At 42.1% G+C, this 17,764-nt stretch overlaps 1 protein-coding gene across 1 annotated transcript in view; it reads left to right on the forward strand.

Moving 5' to 3' along the window:
- The window catches only part of HMCN1 (hemicentin 1), a 323,326-nt gene that overhangs the window by 179,619 nt on the left and 125,943 nt on the right, over positions 1-17,764 (forward strand). Inside the window, exons 30-38 of the mRNA XM_077823933.1 lie at positions 909-1,063; positions 1,662-1,940; positions 6,792-7,073; positions 8,107-8,215; positions 8,824-8,993; positions 9,241-9,395; positions 10,304-10,427; positions 11,984-12,085; positions 15,929-16,105. Of these exons, the coding sequence (XP_077680059.1) occupies positions 909-1,063; positions 1,662-1,940; positions 6,792-7,073; positions 8,107-8,215; positions 8,824-8,993; positions 9,241-9,395; positions 10,304-10,427; positions 11,984-12,085; positions 15,929-16,105 (1,553 nt within the window). The remainder of the gene's footprint in view (positions 1-908; positions 1,064-1,661; positions 1,941-6,791; positions 7,074-8,106; positions 8,216-8,823; positions 8,994-9,240; positions 9,396-10,303; positions 10,428-11,983; positions 12,086-15,928; positions 16,106-17,764) is intronic.

Below are 17,764 nucleotides of genomic sequence, written 5' to 3' on the forward strand. Positions count from 1 at the left end.
ACTACATCAGCTTGCTGTTTCATAGCAAAATGCCAATTTATAAGTACTGTGGCACATGCAGTATATATTTATGGTGGGTAAAACCAGACAGCACACAAACCAAGACAAACACACAGCCTCTTCTTTGAGGTCTATCCACCGAGATTATTTTAATGTTGTTCAAAGTGCAGTCACTTGTTTGCTAAAATGACTATTTTTTTTGGTGGTGGTAGATAGTACCCATGAGCAAATTGTTAAACGTTTTTCCAGATAGTGCCCTGTATTGCTGTGTATATATAGATTTGAGATTTTATAACTTTAGACTGCATGTCTCAGTTCTTCAGCTCTTCTTTCAAGAAAGCCCATTTAGGAGAGGAATTTTGGCAGTGCAAATATTAGCTGAAAAACAAAAATGGTACTATAAATAGGCTGAAAAAATAACATTAACATGTCACAATGTAGTTCTTAGCCAGAGAAACCAGCTATCCTGATGTGACAGCTTGTAATTCTTTGGTGTATAGACTTCAGAGCTTTTATCTTTTAAACAGAGGCATTTTGTCATTACTAAGGGAGTCGTTATGGTCTAATAATTAGAGAAGGGGACTGGGAATCAGGAGATCTTAGCCTATGTCTGGCTCTGCCACTGACATACTGTGTGACATTGGTCAAAACTTAAGTATTTTGTGCCTTGGTTTCTTCTGTAAAATGGGAATAATAATAATGATCATTAACTACCATTGTATAGCAATTTTAGCTCTTTGCGTGAAAAATTCTGTTCTAGTGCTAAATATGAATTAATATTTTATTGCAGTTATTTTTATTCAAATATTCTTTATTACTATTAGAAGGGTTTTTAAAAAAACTGTTTTAACACATACTTGTGGGGATAGGGAGTACAGTGCCAGGAAATGAAATAAACTTTTCTCCAGGCCCCTTTTTTTGGGAGATCCTAATATCGAGCTTCTGGACAAAGGACAAGTTCTGCGCATAAAGAGTGCTCGAAGACTCGACAAAGGACGCTATCAGTGCAGTGTGACCAATGCTGCTGGCAAACAAGTCAAGGAGGTCAAACTGATCATCCATGGTAAATTAAAAGACTTTTCTAGGATTAGGCATTCTTTTGTTTTGTCCAATAAAATAGCTTTCTGTTTTGCAGGGAAACAATATGCAGATTAAGGCCTGATCCTGCAAAGAACTGCATATGCTTAATTTTACATTTATCTGTCATCCCATTGACCTCCATGGAACTCCCTAGATGTGTGAAGTTAAGCATGTGCATACATTTTTGCAGGAATGGGGCCTAAGACAGCTTAAGGTATATTTTCTTGTTTTTTTTAGCTATTGAAAATGTTTTGGAGCAGTTTCATAAACCTGTAGTCTCTCAGTTCTTTATTAAAAATTAATATCAATTAAAATATTAGCATCTAGTTCAGTGGTTCTTAAACTTGTTCCACCACTTGTGTAGGGAAGGCCCCTGCCGGTCTCTTTACCTGCCGCGTCCACAGGTTCAGCCGATCGCTGCTCCCAGTGGCCGCGGTTCGCTGCTCCAGGCCAATGGGAGCTGCTGGAAGCGGCGTACTGGTCCGCACCGCTTCCAGCAGCTCCCATTGGCTGTACAAATTTGCTGTAATGGAGACTCTTGCAATAAGGTTTTAATGCTGTTGTTTTGTCTTTTTAAATAGTCCCACCTACGATTAAAGGAGGAAATGTTACTACTGAGATATCCACGCTGCTCAATAGCTTAATAAAGCTGGAATGTGAAACCAGGGGAATTCCAGCCCCTGCCATTACATGGTATAAAGATGGACGCCTGATTATTTCTAGTTCACAAGCTCTTTATGTGGACAGGGGGCAGTTCCTTCAGATTCCTCGGGCTCAAGTCTCGGATTCTGCTAAGTATACCTGCCTGGTGACCAACATTGCTGGCACTGCTGAAAAAATATATCAAGTGGATGTCTATGGTAAAGAGAAAGTTTATTTAACATGCTTGTTCACCATTTGTTCTGGCTTATAAAGCATGCTTATTCAACACTCTAGCTGTGCGCTCAGAGATAGGTTGTGTAGTGCTTCCTGAAGGACTGAAGTATCCTCTCACTCAGAGTTGGTTGCTGAAGTTAAGGTTTGGCACACATTAGCAAGGCAGCATGGGAAAGCTTGCACTGTCACAGCCTGCGTTATATCTAATATAATTTATGCAGCTATGAAGAAGGCTTCTGTCTTGAGGGCTGTCAGTTGGTACCTTTTGTAAGTAGGAAATATTAAAATTACTTTCTCCCCACAAATCCCTTCATTCTCTCCCCACCCCATTCCCCCCTGCTGTCATCTTAAGTTTCCTGAACGTCACATCTGGAGTGGCTCATGACCATGAATGCCAACCTCCAGGCAGACTGTCTAGAAGCAGGGCAAAACCCCCAAACTTTTTTTATTCTCTATAATTAAATTTCACCAGTAACAAGTGTGGACTCCTAAAACACTATTATAGTCTTACCAGTGAATTACTGACAGTCGCTTTGGGCATTCCAGTCTATCTTGCCACCCAGGCAAACTAGACTTTCTGGTAGATGGTTGCTTTACACCAAAAATCACAATAATATTCCGGTTTCAGAGTGGTAGCCGTGTTAGTCTGTATCAGCAAAAATAATAATAATAATATTCAGGTTACTTCCAGGTCCAAAGGACCAGCCATTTACTCCCAGGTCAACTGTACTCAGATCTCAAACTGAAGACCATGCTTGTAGCCAATCCTGTAACAAACTAACTAAAGAGTTATTAACTAGGAAAAAGAAATGAGTTATTTACAAGGTTAAAGCACATAACAGATGAGTTACAGTCAGGTTTAAAAATGTAATAGAAATTTCTATAGTAAGCAAACTTTGTATATCCTTTAGGGCTAACCCAGGCAAAACAACTGAGGACTTCTTGCATATGCTTAGACATCCTTGCCCCTCAGAGTTCAGACAGCATAGTAATAATGAATTTTCCTTAAAAGACATTTTTATTCGCTTCCCTCCACATTCCAGCTTTAATGGGACAAGGGGTTGGGCATGTACCCTCTTCAGGGTTGTGGGAAAAGCAACCAATACGTTCGTCATCCACAATGGTTTGTCTGATGTCTGTAGACCTTCTTCTGTTGGGGAAGACATCGCTACAAGAAGTGTTAACTGGTATTTCACACTTGATAATGCTTCTCTCCTGACTGCATGGGATTTACGGTCTTAGGTCTTGTCTACACTGGCAAGTTTCTGCGCAGTAAAGCAGCTTTCTGCACTGTAACTCCTGAGGTGTACACACTGCCAAGCCACTTAGGGTGCAGAAACTGTGCAGTTGCAACTCTGTAAAAAAAAAAAAAAAAAACCCACCCCAACGAGAGGTGTACTGCTTTCTGCGCTGAGGCTACAGCGCTGCGGTGCCAATATAAACACCCCTGTAGATTACAGCACTGCAGTTGACCTCCAGGAGGTGTCCCACATGCCTGTTCTCACCTTTCTGGTCATCGGTTTGAGCTCTACTGCCCTGCCCTCAGGTGACCAACCGTGAGTCCCATCCCTTAAATTCCCTGGGAATTTTGAAAGTCCCCTTCCTGTTTGCTCAGTGATGCATGCAGTGGTCTCAGCTCATCTTTCCAGGTGACCATGTTTGCTCCATGCACCACATGATCCCCCGCTTGGAGCAATGCCTAGCTGCTGGACCTCATCAGCATTTGGGGAGAGGAGGCTGTCCAGTCCCAGCTGCTCTCCAGCCATAGGAATTATGATACCTATGGACAGATTTCACAATGCCATGACCGGGACCACTGCAGTGCAGGGTCAAAGTGAAGGAGCTGCAGAATGCCTACCACAAGGTGCAGGAGGCAAACTGCCACTCCGGTGCTGCGCCCACGAGCTGCCGGTTTTACAAAGAGCTGGACACGATACTCAATGGTGACCCCACCTCCACAGCGAAGGTCACTGTGGATACTTTGGTGGCTCACATGCCAGTCGAGAGTGGACCAAGCCAGGAAGAGGAAATCTTGGACGATGATGTGGAGGGGGAGAGGGACCCAGAGGCAGAGAGTGACTCGGAGGTCAGAAATGCATGCAACCAGGAGCTCTTTTCTACCCCAGAGGAGGCTAGCCAGTCACAGCTGTCTGATGTTGGCAAAGTGCAAACAGGAGAGGAGGTCCCTGGTAAGTGGCTTTGATTTTGGGAATAGCTGAAGCGAGTTGTTGGGGGCAGGAGGGTTGCAGAAAGCAGGTTTGTGTCTTTATGATGTGCGTACCACCATATGCCTATTCTGAGTGGCGGAACAGAGTGTTCATTGACTCCCCCACTTCATGGGAATTTGCCTTAGAGATCTCCGTGAAACTCTCATGGAGATACTGGGTAATCTGCTGCCACAGGTACTTTGGCAGAGCTGCTTTGTTTCTTTCCCCATTAATGGTAACTTTCCTGCGCCACTCTGCCATCACTTGTGGAGAGGACCATTACTGTACACAGGTGAGCCACGTAAGGGCCAGGGTGGAAGCCACAGTCTTGGAGAAGACCCTTCCTTGATTCCTGCTCACCCTCAGTAGTGAGATCTTCCATAATGAACATAGCCTGTGGAAAATGTGGGGACAGGAATGATTATAAGGCACCCCCATACAGTGCTGGTTCTTCCCAAGGGCTACATGCCCAGTGTACAGTACAGTCCTGGAACACTGATTTCCCTTGCCTCTGCAGTTACTCACCATTTTGAGGGTCTTGTGGCTCATGTGTGCTTGCCTGGGATCAACCAGTTAGTGACAGGAATCTGAATAGTGGCTGTGTTTTAAATCACTGAATCAGTGATCTGTGTTGCAAACAATACTGCTTCTGTAAAATGTTGCATTTTGGCTTCACAGATATGACCTTGGGAGCCCAGCCCCTCTCTTTGTTATCGCCAGCCGAACGGCTGCTCAGAATTAGAAAGTGGCCACAAAGAACTAATGAGGACTTTCGGCGTGATGTCATGATGCACTCCTCTGTCGAAAAACAAGAATTGAAGGAGTGGCAGGACATCAAGAAGAAGGACCGAAAGGAGAACACAGCATGCCAAAATGAAGCCGTGGACTGGCTCTTAAACATTATGGAGCGCCAAGCGGACATACTACAGGCGATACTAGCTCTGCAAACCGAGCAGCTCCGTGCCCGCCCTCCCCTGCAGCTGCTGTCACAAAACTCTTTCCCATGTGCCCCCCCACACACCCCAGACACCGCCAACACACTCTTATCAACCTTCTGGCTCCAGTTTATACCCACTGCATTCTACTCCTGCCCTGTCACATTCCAGCCCTACAGACTCCCAGTACCCACTGCACTCAACACCCTCCCTCTGCAGTTTGGCCCTGCTGAAGTACAGTACCCACTGCATTGGACTCCAAAGGACAAGGTTGCATATGATACCTGGACATACACAAAACTTTAACCGTCCCAGGACCCCACCTCCTCCTGGGACCCTCCCTTCCCCCATTCCCCGTAGTGCTGATGTGTTTTTTTTTGTTTGTCTCTCTCCTTGGGTTGTTGTTTTTTAATAAAAGAATTGTTTTGGTTTGAAAGCAAACAGAGCCCTGCAAAGCAACAGGCAATTTTCTTAAACCTTCACAGTGCATCACTGTTCAATCACTGTTCAAGTTCAGCTTCTAGGCACTGAGCCTCAGTGGTCCAGCCCTGAGTGAAGTTTTCACCCTTCACAAATATTATGGTGTGTACAGCACGCGGTTATAAGCATAGGAATATTGTCATCGGCCTAGTACAGCGGGCTTTTAAACGGCCAAAAGCACACTCCACAGTCATTCTGCATTTTCTCAGCCTGTTGTTGAACTGCTCCTTGCTGCTGTCAAGATTCCCCATGTCTGGCTTCCTAAGCTACGGCATTAATGGGTAGGCAGCGTCTCTCAGGATCACGATGGGCATTTCGACTTCCCCTACGGTGATCCTCTGATTCAGGAAGAAAGTCCCTGCAGCTTCCTGAATAGGCCAGTGTTCCAAAAAATGCATGCGTCATGCATCTTTCCAAACCAGCCTGCGTTACTGTCCGTGAAATGCCCACGGTGATCCACAAGCTCCTGGAGAACCATAGAGAAATACCCCTTCTGATTAATATACTCAGCTAGGTGGTCTGGTGCCAGAATTGGGACAGGACCCAGGATGCCCCATGACGCCTTCCGCCTTCCAACAATTCTTAGCAGCAGAAGAGGAAAAGATGCTCTGTGGGGTAGCTGCCCAGAGTGCACTGATCCAAATACTGCTGCAAGTGCCACAAATATGAACATGCAATTGCACGGGCAGCTGACAGTGTGAACACACAACAGTGGTTCCTTCAGTACTCTCTGAGTGGTGATGTAACTGCTGGCAATGGAACTCTGCCAGTGTAGACATACCCTTAGCAAACATTTTTATAGTTACAGAGCAAACATTTAGACGTTTCCTTATAACACTGGATACAAATATTATAAGTTGGGTTCATACATTCAGCAGCCTACAAGAATTCCATAAAGTCAAAACACATGCTTCTAACTCTAATAACTGTTTTAACTATACTAACACACAGATATGCCAGACTGGTTGCCAGCTATGTATTTGTTAGTATTCAGTGAGGCCTGGGGCCTTGGCATGAGCTGGCATCAGTTAACTGTTCTTTATACGTACTTTGTCTTAGCCTCTTCTGACAAAAGATTTCTCACATAAAATAATACATAATATAAAATTAGGTAGAGCCAGAAGGGTTGGGAGGAACTGACCCATTTGCTGTTAATACATTTTCTGGCTGCAAAGTTAATCACTTGAAATATATATTTTTTCCCCTTCTCTAGTTCCTCCGGTTATTGAGGGTGGCTCTGACACAATCCAGAACAAGCAGGTGGTTGCTGGCAATTCACTGACATTGGAGTGTAAAGCTGCTGGCAACCCCTCTCCTCTCCTTACCTGGTTAAAAGATGGAGTGCCTGTGAAAGCAAGTGATAACCTCCACATTGTGTCTGGTGGGAAGAAACTGGAGATCTTGAATGCTGTAGAGGCCGATCATGGCCAGTACATATGTGTGGCCACCAGCATAGCAGGAGAAAAAGAAATCAAATATGATGTTGAAATCTTAGGTGCGTGAGCAGCAGAACAATTTATTTACAGAACTTGCAACAGAATTAAACCTGTATTTATTTTTGCTGGTGTCACAAAGCTGCAGTTCAGTGGGTCAAGCGTCACATTTAATTAAGCTCAGCCATTGCACATTTTCTCTGCCAAGTTTGACAGGCCTGTGGGCGGCTGCTTTCAGACTACTTCTGGGACAGTTTTCATGAGGGAGATTGTAAACATCACTTGGAAGGACACACAAACGTCTTCCAAATGTGCCTTAAGATCAGGGACAGGAGAAAAATCATAGCTGCAAAATAAATAAATAAAATAATATCAAGGGGTTCTTTGATTTTTAGGCTGCCTGTACATTTTTGTCTACATTATACAAATCCGAAACTTTCCTTTGAAAAATGTTTCTCTTTCCATTGAAACCTTCACTCCAATCTAGATCTGAACATTGCCTCATTGGCCCATCTCTATATATGAGTCATGCAAATGCTAGTCATGAAATAGCAACTTCCAGCATAGTAAGGCTGCTTATATTGTAGGTACTTCTATTCTTTAAGGGCTTGCATTGAGACACACCACCACAGGGGAGCACTGGAGGCCCACAGGCTTGCAGATGCAGTATGCCCAGCATACTGTCCCCTGCATGGCTTTGCTGGTCTGTGAATGAGGTGGGGACAGAAGACTCTGCCTCCTTCCCATCTTCCCACTCCCTTGGAGTGCCATGATCCCCAAAGGATCAGATGGGCCATGTGAAAGGGGGGTGGGGAAGGCTCTTAGTTTCCTTTCTCCATGCATAGAGGGAGTAGGGGGAATCTGGCCCTAGATAAATAAAGTGCCACGCAAGAGCAATAAAAATTATAGAACAGATGACGCCATCTGTTTGGTGCCCTTTATTGCAAGGGTACAACTCTGTACATTGAACCCAATTTAATACCCAGTCCCAATGTGAGGTGGATGCTAAGATATATATTTTACAATTTGTGGTTCTTTTTGACACTTTTCCTGATGTTTAAATGTTTCTTCTGGTGTGTTTTTATCACTTTACAGTCCCACCACTTGTGGAAGGGGGAGAGGAACCTTCAAACTATATTGTGATCCTTCATAGCCCCCTGGAGCTGGATTGTCTGGCAACGGGAACCCCTCCACCGACTATCATGTAAGGCGGTTGGTATGTCAGTTATAAATTCCACAACTTGCTTAGTTGGGCTTGGAAGTAATCGTTATGCACTGACCATACCATTTAATCATAGACTAAAATACAGTGGGTTAAATCTTGGCCTCGTTGAAGCCAATGGCAAAACTCTGACTTCACAATTTTGCCCCCCCCCTTTTTTTTTTAAAGTAGCCTTGGTATACCAAATTAAATGGTATACTCTGGATTAAAAAGAAGTGGCAGAACTCTACTAATGACCCTTTCCCTCTCCTCTGGTAACTATGGTCTCTCTTGCATGGAATCTTTCACTTCAGTCCCCTCCCCTCTTCTTTGGTGGCAGCTGTCCTTTCTGCAGCCTCTCCCAGTGCCTGCCTCCTTCCTTTCCCCTTCTCTGGTGTCTGCTTCCACATTTCCTGATAGCTCGCTTCAAGCCCTCACTTATCTCTGGGAGCCCGAAAGAAGCAGAAATCTATGTAATATCTCCAGGCTTCCTTGAAAAATAGATCTAGTTGTACTTTGACTTCCCATTTCTAGTTAATAGAAACATGTCTCTGGACTGTCACCCACTTAAAAAAAATAAGCATCTTAAGATTTTGCTTTCCTCATGCTAGGTGGTTGAAAGATGGCCAGCCAGTTGAAGAGGGAGATGGATATAAGATCTTACTAAATGGACGCAAACTTCTCATCTCCCGTGCTCAAGTGTCAGACACAGGCCACTATAAGTGTGTGGCAACAAACAAGGCAGGAGACCATGAAAGGAAATTGGATATTACTGTGCATGGTATGTTACACAAGGGAGGAAAAGAGCAGCAGACTGACTTTATGTTAAAATGATGTTGCATACCTTCATTAGCAAGAAGGTATTGTAGTTTTATACAGAACTGTAAAATTTGTAGCAATGCGGTGATAAATTGGAGACAGTGAGTAGAATTGTAATAATCAAAGCCATTTGCATTGGAGAGATTCTGTAGGTTGCACATTAATACTTTCAAGTAGTGATTTATCTTTGTTTTTGTTGTGTCTTGCAGTTCCTCCAACAATCAAATCCACTGGTCCTTCTGAGAGAGCTGTGGTGGTATACAAACCCATGACACTGCAATGCATAGCCAATGGTATTCCCAGCCCTTCTATTACGTGGCTAAAAGATGGCCAGCCAGTAAACACAGCCAGAGGAAATATACGAGTAAGCACAATGCTTTTGTGGCATCCAAAATTTGAAAGATAGTTACACAAAAGTGCTAACACTCACCCACATTAGTTTTCCTCTCCTTTTTTATTTCTCACGTGATGCTATGAAGATGCTAAAGATCCACCCTGGAAGTTGATGGGAGTTTTGTCTGAGTAAGGAATTTGGGATTTGACTCAGTGTTCCGTTGTGTGAATCCCTTTAGAAATCCATATGCTGTGTTTGCCGGAAGTCTAGTTTGTAGATACAATGTCCACACCTCTCAGCTGTGCCTGATTCTCCAGGGGTGGTCTTCTTTCCAACTGGAATAGCTACTGGGAGTAGCACCACCCATTTGCTGACTGGGAAGCAGGATGATGTAAATTTCTGTCTAAGCACCGCCTCTGTGTCAATTTGGCACCTAAATCTTCTACTCTCCTTGGACTGTGGGATTCTGAGTGTTTGGAGACAGCCCTTCACATTGGAGAGGTTTGTGTGGCTCTCCCAGAGGCCTGATCTTGTGCAAATCCATGCCTCTCCTTGTAACTCCTTGGCACCACAGTGCTTTCCAGGAATGGGGCTTGAAGCTGCTTTGATCTATACTAGACTGGAATGGCTTCTGGCATCCTGCCGGCAGTCCTATGCAGTAGCAGCCTTCTCTGCCTTCCGCCACGGCTTCACAGTGTTTGCCTATCCCTTTGCCATCCAGATCTCTTCACAGCTGTATCAGCTAATAAGTCATCACAGCCCTGTGGCTCAGGGTCTCTCTAACCTTCCAGGCTAGGCCTCCTGTGTGAATGTAAGCCCCAGTCTGAAAAGAAGATGAGACATTGTATATAGTGTAAATTTGTACCTTATCATTCATCTCAGTGGCTATGTGTGGAGTCATAATGCAAAACTATTCTCTGCTTTCTGTTTTGGGGCAGCTGGAGTCTTCAGGCCGCATTCTGCAAATTGCCAAGGCCCTCCTGGAAGATGCTGGTAGATATACCTGCGTGGCAACAAATGCTGCAGGAGAAGCCCAGCAGCACATTCGGCTTCATGTGCATGGTAATGATGTTTCAGCCTGTTATTAAAAAAAACTGCCTTAAAATTGCCACTTTTTAGCTTCTAACATGTCCATTCACTTCTTCTATTTTGAGCACATTCAGGAAGGCTATGTTAGCTTCCCACACTTGCATTATCTGCAGAGATGTGTCTCTCCATTTTCCTCCTTTCCTGGTCACTCTGCTTTTGTCTGAACTCATTATTGTCTCTCCAAGAAGTTCAGGGGAGAAACAAGGCCTTTGCATCAGCTGATACCAAATATCACAGGAATGAGCACCTCTCTCCAGTAAACAGTGTGTCATCCTCTTTTACATACTACTGCTGAGTTGAGAGAAGCTTCCAAGACATTAGGAGGTAAACTCGGTGTTCCTGAGCCAGGAAACGAGGTACCACTATCGGCATTACTGATCGGACCCAAATCTTGTGAGAACAAGTGTTCTTTGCAAGTTTCTGCAGAAACATTTTCCCCCATATGTTAGGATCCTTTATTCTTTCAAACTTCTGGAGGGGATTTTTAATTTCCAGATGAACCAATACAGAAGGGAGTAAGGAAAGTTCAGGAGTTATTTGCATGTAAATTTGATAAATGTTTGACCATGCTTTATATATATGAACCTCAGAGCTTCAAAACTACTGTCCAGGCCCAGAGCCAACTTCCTTTGAAGTCATGTGGTGTCTTTCTAGTGACTTCAGTGGGAGTTGGATTGGAACCCCTCTGTGGCCAAAAGGTGGATGTGGTGGTTTTTCTGTGATTTCTATTGTATCTGTTTGATTTGTGAATATGCAAGTGTGTTACATTAAATGGAAGATTGCAACACCTACCTGCATCAGGATGGGAATGAGGAACCTTGCTCCTCCTGTATTCCTAAAGCCATATTTGATGTATCCAGCTGATTTTGTCCTAAGACTGACTCACACTAGTTTGTCTTTTTCTTCTACTCTTCCTGTCAGCAGTGCTGTGTGTCAGTGCCTTGTGTGTCTGCCAGAGGGAGACCAGATGTCCCGATTTTATAGGGACAGTCCCAATATTTGGGGCTTTTTCTTATATAGGCTCCTATTTCCCCCTACCCTGTCCCAATTTTTCACACTTGCTATATGGTCACCCTAGTCTGCCACCTTCTAGAACATATGTGGGCTAGGTAAAGTAAAGTGCCTTTCCTTATTAAAGCTCTCTGCAGCATTCAGTTCGATGTAGCCATTTTAAAGGGTAAACTGAGTATGATTAAAAAGCTTGACATGTTAGAAAAGTGACTTTTGAAAACTGGCCCCTTCCTACCCCACTCAAGCTGTGTGTATCTTGAGTCAAATACCCCTACTTTACTGGCAAAAAGAAGTTTTTATTCCCATTAATGCTGAAGAGCCTGTACAACTAGAGAACAGTCCAACTGCAGATGGGAGCTCATCTGGGGAGAGCCTACAAAAAGGAGGTGTGGGATATTCCCCAGACATTCAGCAGTAAATAAGCATGGTATTTCAGTATACAAAGTGCTCTGTGCACAGATGTTCTGCCAACTGTGTGGCTAAATGATTTAAACCATAATTTTTCTGCCCTTTTTCAGAACCACCCAGTGTGGAGCATGCAGGAAAGATGTTAAATGAAACCGTGGTGGTGAGTAACCCAATCCACCTTGAGTGCAAAGCATCTGGGAATCCTTTGCCAGGTATGTATGTGAAAACAAGTCTGTTAACAGGTTATTCATTTTTAAAGGCTCCTGATGATAACTGAGATTCTTAATGTGAACATAAATCTGTAGTATTTAAACTAGTGAAATCAATAGTACAGTGAATATATAATGGGAAGCTCCAATAAATTTCAGTGATGTACAGTAAATGAAATTTAAAGTTAAAGTAGTAGGGATTCAGTGATCCCCACTGTTTCCCATTCAAATGAATGAGAAACGTGGATAAATTGTCCTCTCATAACTCTACCACCGGCCATGTCCACAGTAAATAACAATGTTAGCAGATGTTATTGTACACTACATGCTTCTGTGAAAAAATAGAGAAAAACAAATCCACTCACCTAATCTTATCAGGTTAATACTGCATAGTGTGGGTCAAATTTACAAAACCCAGTGTAATGAGTATGCCTGCAAAAATGGGCCAACACTGAGGACCCCATCCAAAAACACACTATTCCACCGGGTCTTTCCATACTCTTCCATGGACTTTGCATCTGGCCCCTCGTGCACATGGAAAACCTCAATGTTTATTTCCTGATTGGCCTGCTGAGGTGGTGGTAGGTTATGCATATGTTTTTGGAACTGCATCTTCAATGCTGGCCTTTGAAAATTTGGCCTTTTTATATCTAGTCATAATTTAATTCACATTTATTCTTATTGTGCTAAATCCTTCTGTAACGATGCTGCCTTGGGTGGGACACATCTGAGAGTATCAATTCAGGACAAATTGCTTAGAGCAGAGCAGTTACAGCCCAAGGCTGGGGTTCCTTTGCACACCAGGCAAACTAAACCAGCCAAACAGAGAAGACTTCGGTTTTACCCCACTGGCTATCCAGAAGTCCTACAAGCAATTCCCTTAGACACTCCAGTTTCCCAGTATCACCACCAGTGCCACTCGTTATGGGGACAAATGGTTATGAAAACCAAAATCCCAGTAAAAGAAAAAGGTTCTCCCGATCCCAAAGGACCAAGCCCCAGACCCAGGTCAATATACAAGTCAGATTTTACCCACAAAGCACTCTGTTGCCAGTCCTTTAGAATCTAAAATCTAAAGGTTTATTCATAAATGGAGAAAGATATAGATGAAAGCTAGAATTGGTTAAATGGAATCAATTACATACAGTAATGGCAAGGTTCTTGGTTCAGGCATGTAGCAGTGATGGAATAAACTGCAGGTTCAAATCAAGTCTCTGGAGTACATCCACAGCTGGGATGGGTCATTCAGTCCTTTGTTCCGAGTTTCAGTTTGTAGCAAAGTTCCTCCAGAGGTCAGAAGCAGGACTGAAGACAAACTGGAGATGAGGAAGCTGCCTTTTATAGTCTCTTCCAGGTGAAAGGACACCTCTTTGTTCCTACTGTGGAAAATTACAGCAGCAAGATGCAGCTTGGAGTCACATGGCAAGTCACATGTCCATGCATGACTCAGTTTGCAGGCTGATGCCATTGTTTACATGTTGGTTGGAAAGTTCCCAGGAAAGCTCCGATGTGGATTGGCATCTCCCAAAGTCCATTGTCAGTTAAGTGTTTCTTGACTGGGCACTTACTGAGAATAATCCCTTCTCAAGAAGCGGACCAAATGCTTCACTGAGGCTACTAAGAATCAAAACACATTAAGTAAATAGCCAATATTAATAACTTCAACTACAAAAAAGATACACACATATAGACAGCATAATCATAACCAGCTCATCATAACCTTTCCATAGATACCTTACTGTATCTCCTTTGTACAAGATTTGGTACAACTATAGGACCTTGGTTGCAGCAGTGATCTATACAGTCACAATTCATGTCAATAACCTTCCTCATTATATTTCCTAGTCAAATGCTTATTGACTCCAATGGGAATTTGCCTGAGTAAGGACCACAATATTTGGCTCATAATTAGGACAGATGAATGCCTTCAGATAAAATAATCTTTACCTAAAACTTGGGCTGAAACAAACCTGAAAGACAAGCTCAAGAAGCTGGATTTCAAACACCCTATTGTTTGAATGTTTTCAGATCCAGGATTTTGGTTTGGATCCTTTCCCACTTTGAACCTCTTTTAAGGTTTGAGAAGTGTGCATTTTTTCCTTTCTGTAATCTGTATGTCTGAGAACTTCCTGCTCGTGCCAGGAAGTGAAAGAACTACAATAATGTGAGAGAGGTTGTTCTTGTAGCATTTGCTGCCCAGTTAAACTCAGGAAATACTGAAATTCTGCAAGAGGGCTTATTTTTATTTAGTTTATAGCCCAGTTTCCAGAAAAAAGATTTGACTAAAGTTCAAATGAGCATCCAAACTGAACTTCTGTACCTTTTGGATCTGATTTTTCCAGTGCCTGTCATCCTTGTGTAGTCATTTACACCTGTAGAAAGTTAGATGTAACATATCAACAGTTCCAAAGGGTAGCATTGTACGCCCACTTGGCATGCATTCATTTTTCCTTGGCACTCTTTCTTCAAACCTAGTGACGATTATTTTTTTAAAAGGTTATAGTCATAGAATTCTGCTAGCTCTTCTACTTATGATATACTGCCAGGTGTTACAAACTGTCTAGAAAGAATAATTTTCAGTGCAGAGCAAAAATTTCACTTTGATCAACTTAAACCCCGCCCCCCTCACCAAACAACCTAAAACAAAAACAACCCTTCCCCCCTACAAAAAAAACCCCCAACGAACAATCGAGTGTATCACTATTTAGATTAGGGAATAGAAGCACCAAGGAAAATCTCACTCCCTTCTTCCTGGAGTAAAAGGCAGAGCATTTAGCCCAATTACTGTGCTGGGTTTTCAACTCTGTATAACCCTGTGAAGGAGCATCAAAGGTTCTTGAAATACAAAAAATGTTTAATTGCTACACTGTTGTGCTAGAATGCTACTTTACCATATCTCACCATAATTATGAATCCCAAACTCCTGTTCAGTTCCATGAGAATTCTTTGTGCTAAATGATGGCAGGATATGGCCTTGAAAAGCAACAACAGATCTCCTTGTTTGAGGTGACTGAAAAAAATAGGGTGTTGCTTGCAGTCACACTACCTTGTGTTGTGATTAGCATGCAGTTCTCACAAGTTAATCAGAGTCAAGCCAATGTATTTCTTGGATAGGAGACCTCCATAGAAAACATAGGTATTGTAAGAAGTGATTCAATATGTAAAAGTTTCATCTGAGGAAGCATGGACCCAGTGTCCCAGCAAGGTGTTAGTGAGACCTGAGCTGATGGAAGGGCCATCATATGACTGAGATGCAAAATAAAGGTCCTCAACAGTTATGGTCTATTATAATCCCAAAACACTCTAATTCCACCACCCAAGTCGAATTCCTGTTAGGCTTACTGTATTCTGCCTCTGCAAGCATCCACACAAGTTTCAGTTTAATGTAGTATTTTGCATTTTCTGCCTTGAAATGTTGTCATGTTGCAGTGTATTTTTAAACAGGTGTATTTCAGTTTAGTAGTAGATGAAGTGGCCTCTATATACATGCTTAATAGAATGGTTTATTAGGTTGATAAATTGCTTTGGGACAGACGTATCTATATACATATAAAATTATAGTTGTTGTTGTTGTTACTGAATGTCATAGGTGTATGCATTACCTTACAAAAAAGTTAGTAGTTATCACTACTATTGTTATAACTTTATTATTACTGTAGTTTAAATATAGTGAATATTGATTTTTAGTTAGCGTTTAGAAAAATTTAACCAGTGTTTGAACAAAGACTGAAAGTTTTACGATAATTTGGAAAGTTTCTTTCTATTGTTGCCTAGAACTAGCTTTGTTACTGCCAGCTATAAGGGTACAGTCAGTAACTTTTCCCTCTCTCTTATTTCACATTGCAGCTATCACATGGTACAAAGACAGTCATCCACTTGCTGGCGCTGCAAGTGTCACGTTCTTAAACAGGGGGCAAATCGTTCAGCTTGACAGTGCCCAGATCTCTGACACTGGCATTTATAAATGTGTGGCTGTCAATACAGCAGGAACAGCTGAGCTCTTTTACAACCTGCAGGTTCATGGTAAGTGTTGCATATCATAAAAACAGCTTGAGGAAAATAATCTATGTGCATTTTGCTTGCTCTTTTCCAGTTTTATTATACATACTTAATACAATCCTTCCTATCACTAATCATTTTCTGAGGGGAGTTGTGGAGAATACCAAGGCCACATTTCTCTCTTTAGAGCATTGACATGGGAAAACTAGATTGAAGATGTTTGTCAATTCTGATAGGAGAGAGCAGTTTAGCCAGATCTGTCAGAGAAACTTAAATGTTGCTGCTGCAGCAGTTTGAAAAGGTATGGGGTATTGTTCATTGTTGATCATTTTGAACTCTACAACAGGTAAATATACTATAGAAAGAAAACAGAAGCTGATTCATAGTTCAGAGGCTTTAGAGGAAATTGTATTTGGTTGTATAAAATTAAAATGAAATTGTGAGTCTTTAGTTTATAGTCACTAAAAACCTGATCAAACCCCTCAGTCCCTAAGACAAATTTGCCTTCAGAATTTGCGCACACACAACATATTTCAGTGGGAGCCTTCCACTCTAATCTGCAGCCAGAATTTGGCACAGTGGTATCAGGGTTGTATTCTTCCACTGAGATGCACAAACAGCATGTAATTCCTTTTCATGTTAATTAACCAATAATGACCTTGGGCAGTGCCTTTCCTTGGGATTAATGACTATCTGACAGAATTTGATGGCCCAAAACACAGCCAAAAGCAATTAACCCCACCCAGTCATTAATCCCCAGGAAATGTTTGGTGCCAAGGTCATTATTTCTGTTCAAAGCTAAAAATTGAAAAATAACTCTTAAACACATGGGCTTCTTTTTATGGAGGCTGAAGTTTCAGTTCAGTAATACCCTTTGGGTTAGCCAGATAGATTAGACTCACAGGATTTGTTTACCATTCCAGATCAAAACATGTTACCCAGTACTGATTGTATCAAAGAAAGATTAAACCGTTCCTAATGCACGTAGCCAGTTCAGTGTGTACCTAATGGGTCTGGGAAGAGAATCCGTTCTGACCTATCCAGTGATCAGTTTACACTGTGAAGCATGAGATCATAATACTATTCTTTAACCCTACATAAGTACGGTCATCATGTGTAAATTCTTTCTTTATATTTTATTCAGTTTAAAGTGGAAGTTATGAACAATGAGGAGATAATGGACTCTAAAGGATTCATGGCAGAACACAGGAGAAGTTATATTGAGTTTAATGAGCATATATTTCTCTTATCTTGATTCTTATACCATGCTCATCACTGTAGTGTATGACCATATTTCTCATCCCATTAATATCTCATTTTATTCAAATTCTGCTGTAAAAACAGTATTTTGGTTACAGTAGCTACAGCATAAATTGTCATTGTGTTCTCATTGTTTAGAAAACAATACTCCAATCTTAACATTGAAGGGAGTTATAGAACTGTTTGTAGGTGCCAAATCTTCTGAATTCAGATAAAGTATATTCATATGATTTCATTGTCTGAAGGTGTTTTTAGTTGTTTCTCACCATTATAAAACATTTGCAATTATCGAAGAACAATGGATACTTGTTACGGCAAATTGTATGGCAAACTGCTTATCTTCCAGCATTTCTGGTTCTACTAGAGCTTATTTATCAGGGAGAATGAATAGTCTGCATCATGGTTTACCAGAAATTGTTCACT

This window comes from Eretmochelys imbricata, chromosome 8 (genome assembly GCF_965152235.1).
Source record: "Eretmochelys imbricata isolate rEreImb1 chromosome 8, rEreImb1.hap1, whole genome shotgun sequence".
Lineage (NCBI taxonomy): Eukaryota > Metazoa > Chordata > Testudines > Cheloniidae > Eretmochelys > Eretmochelys imbricata.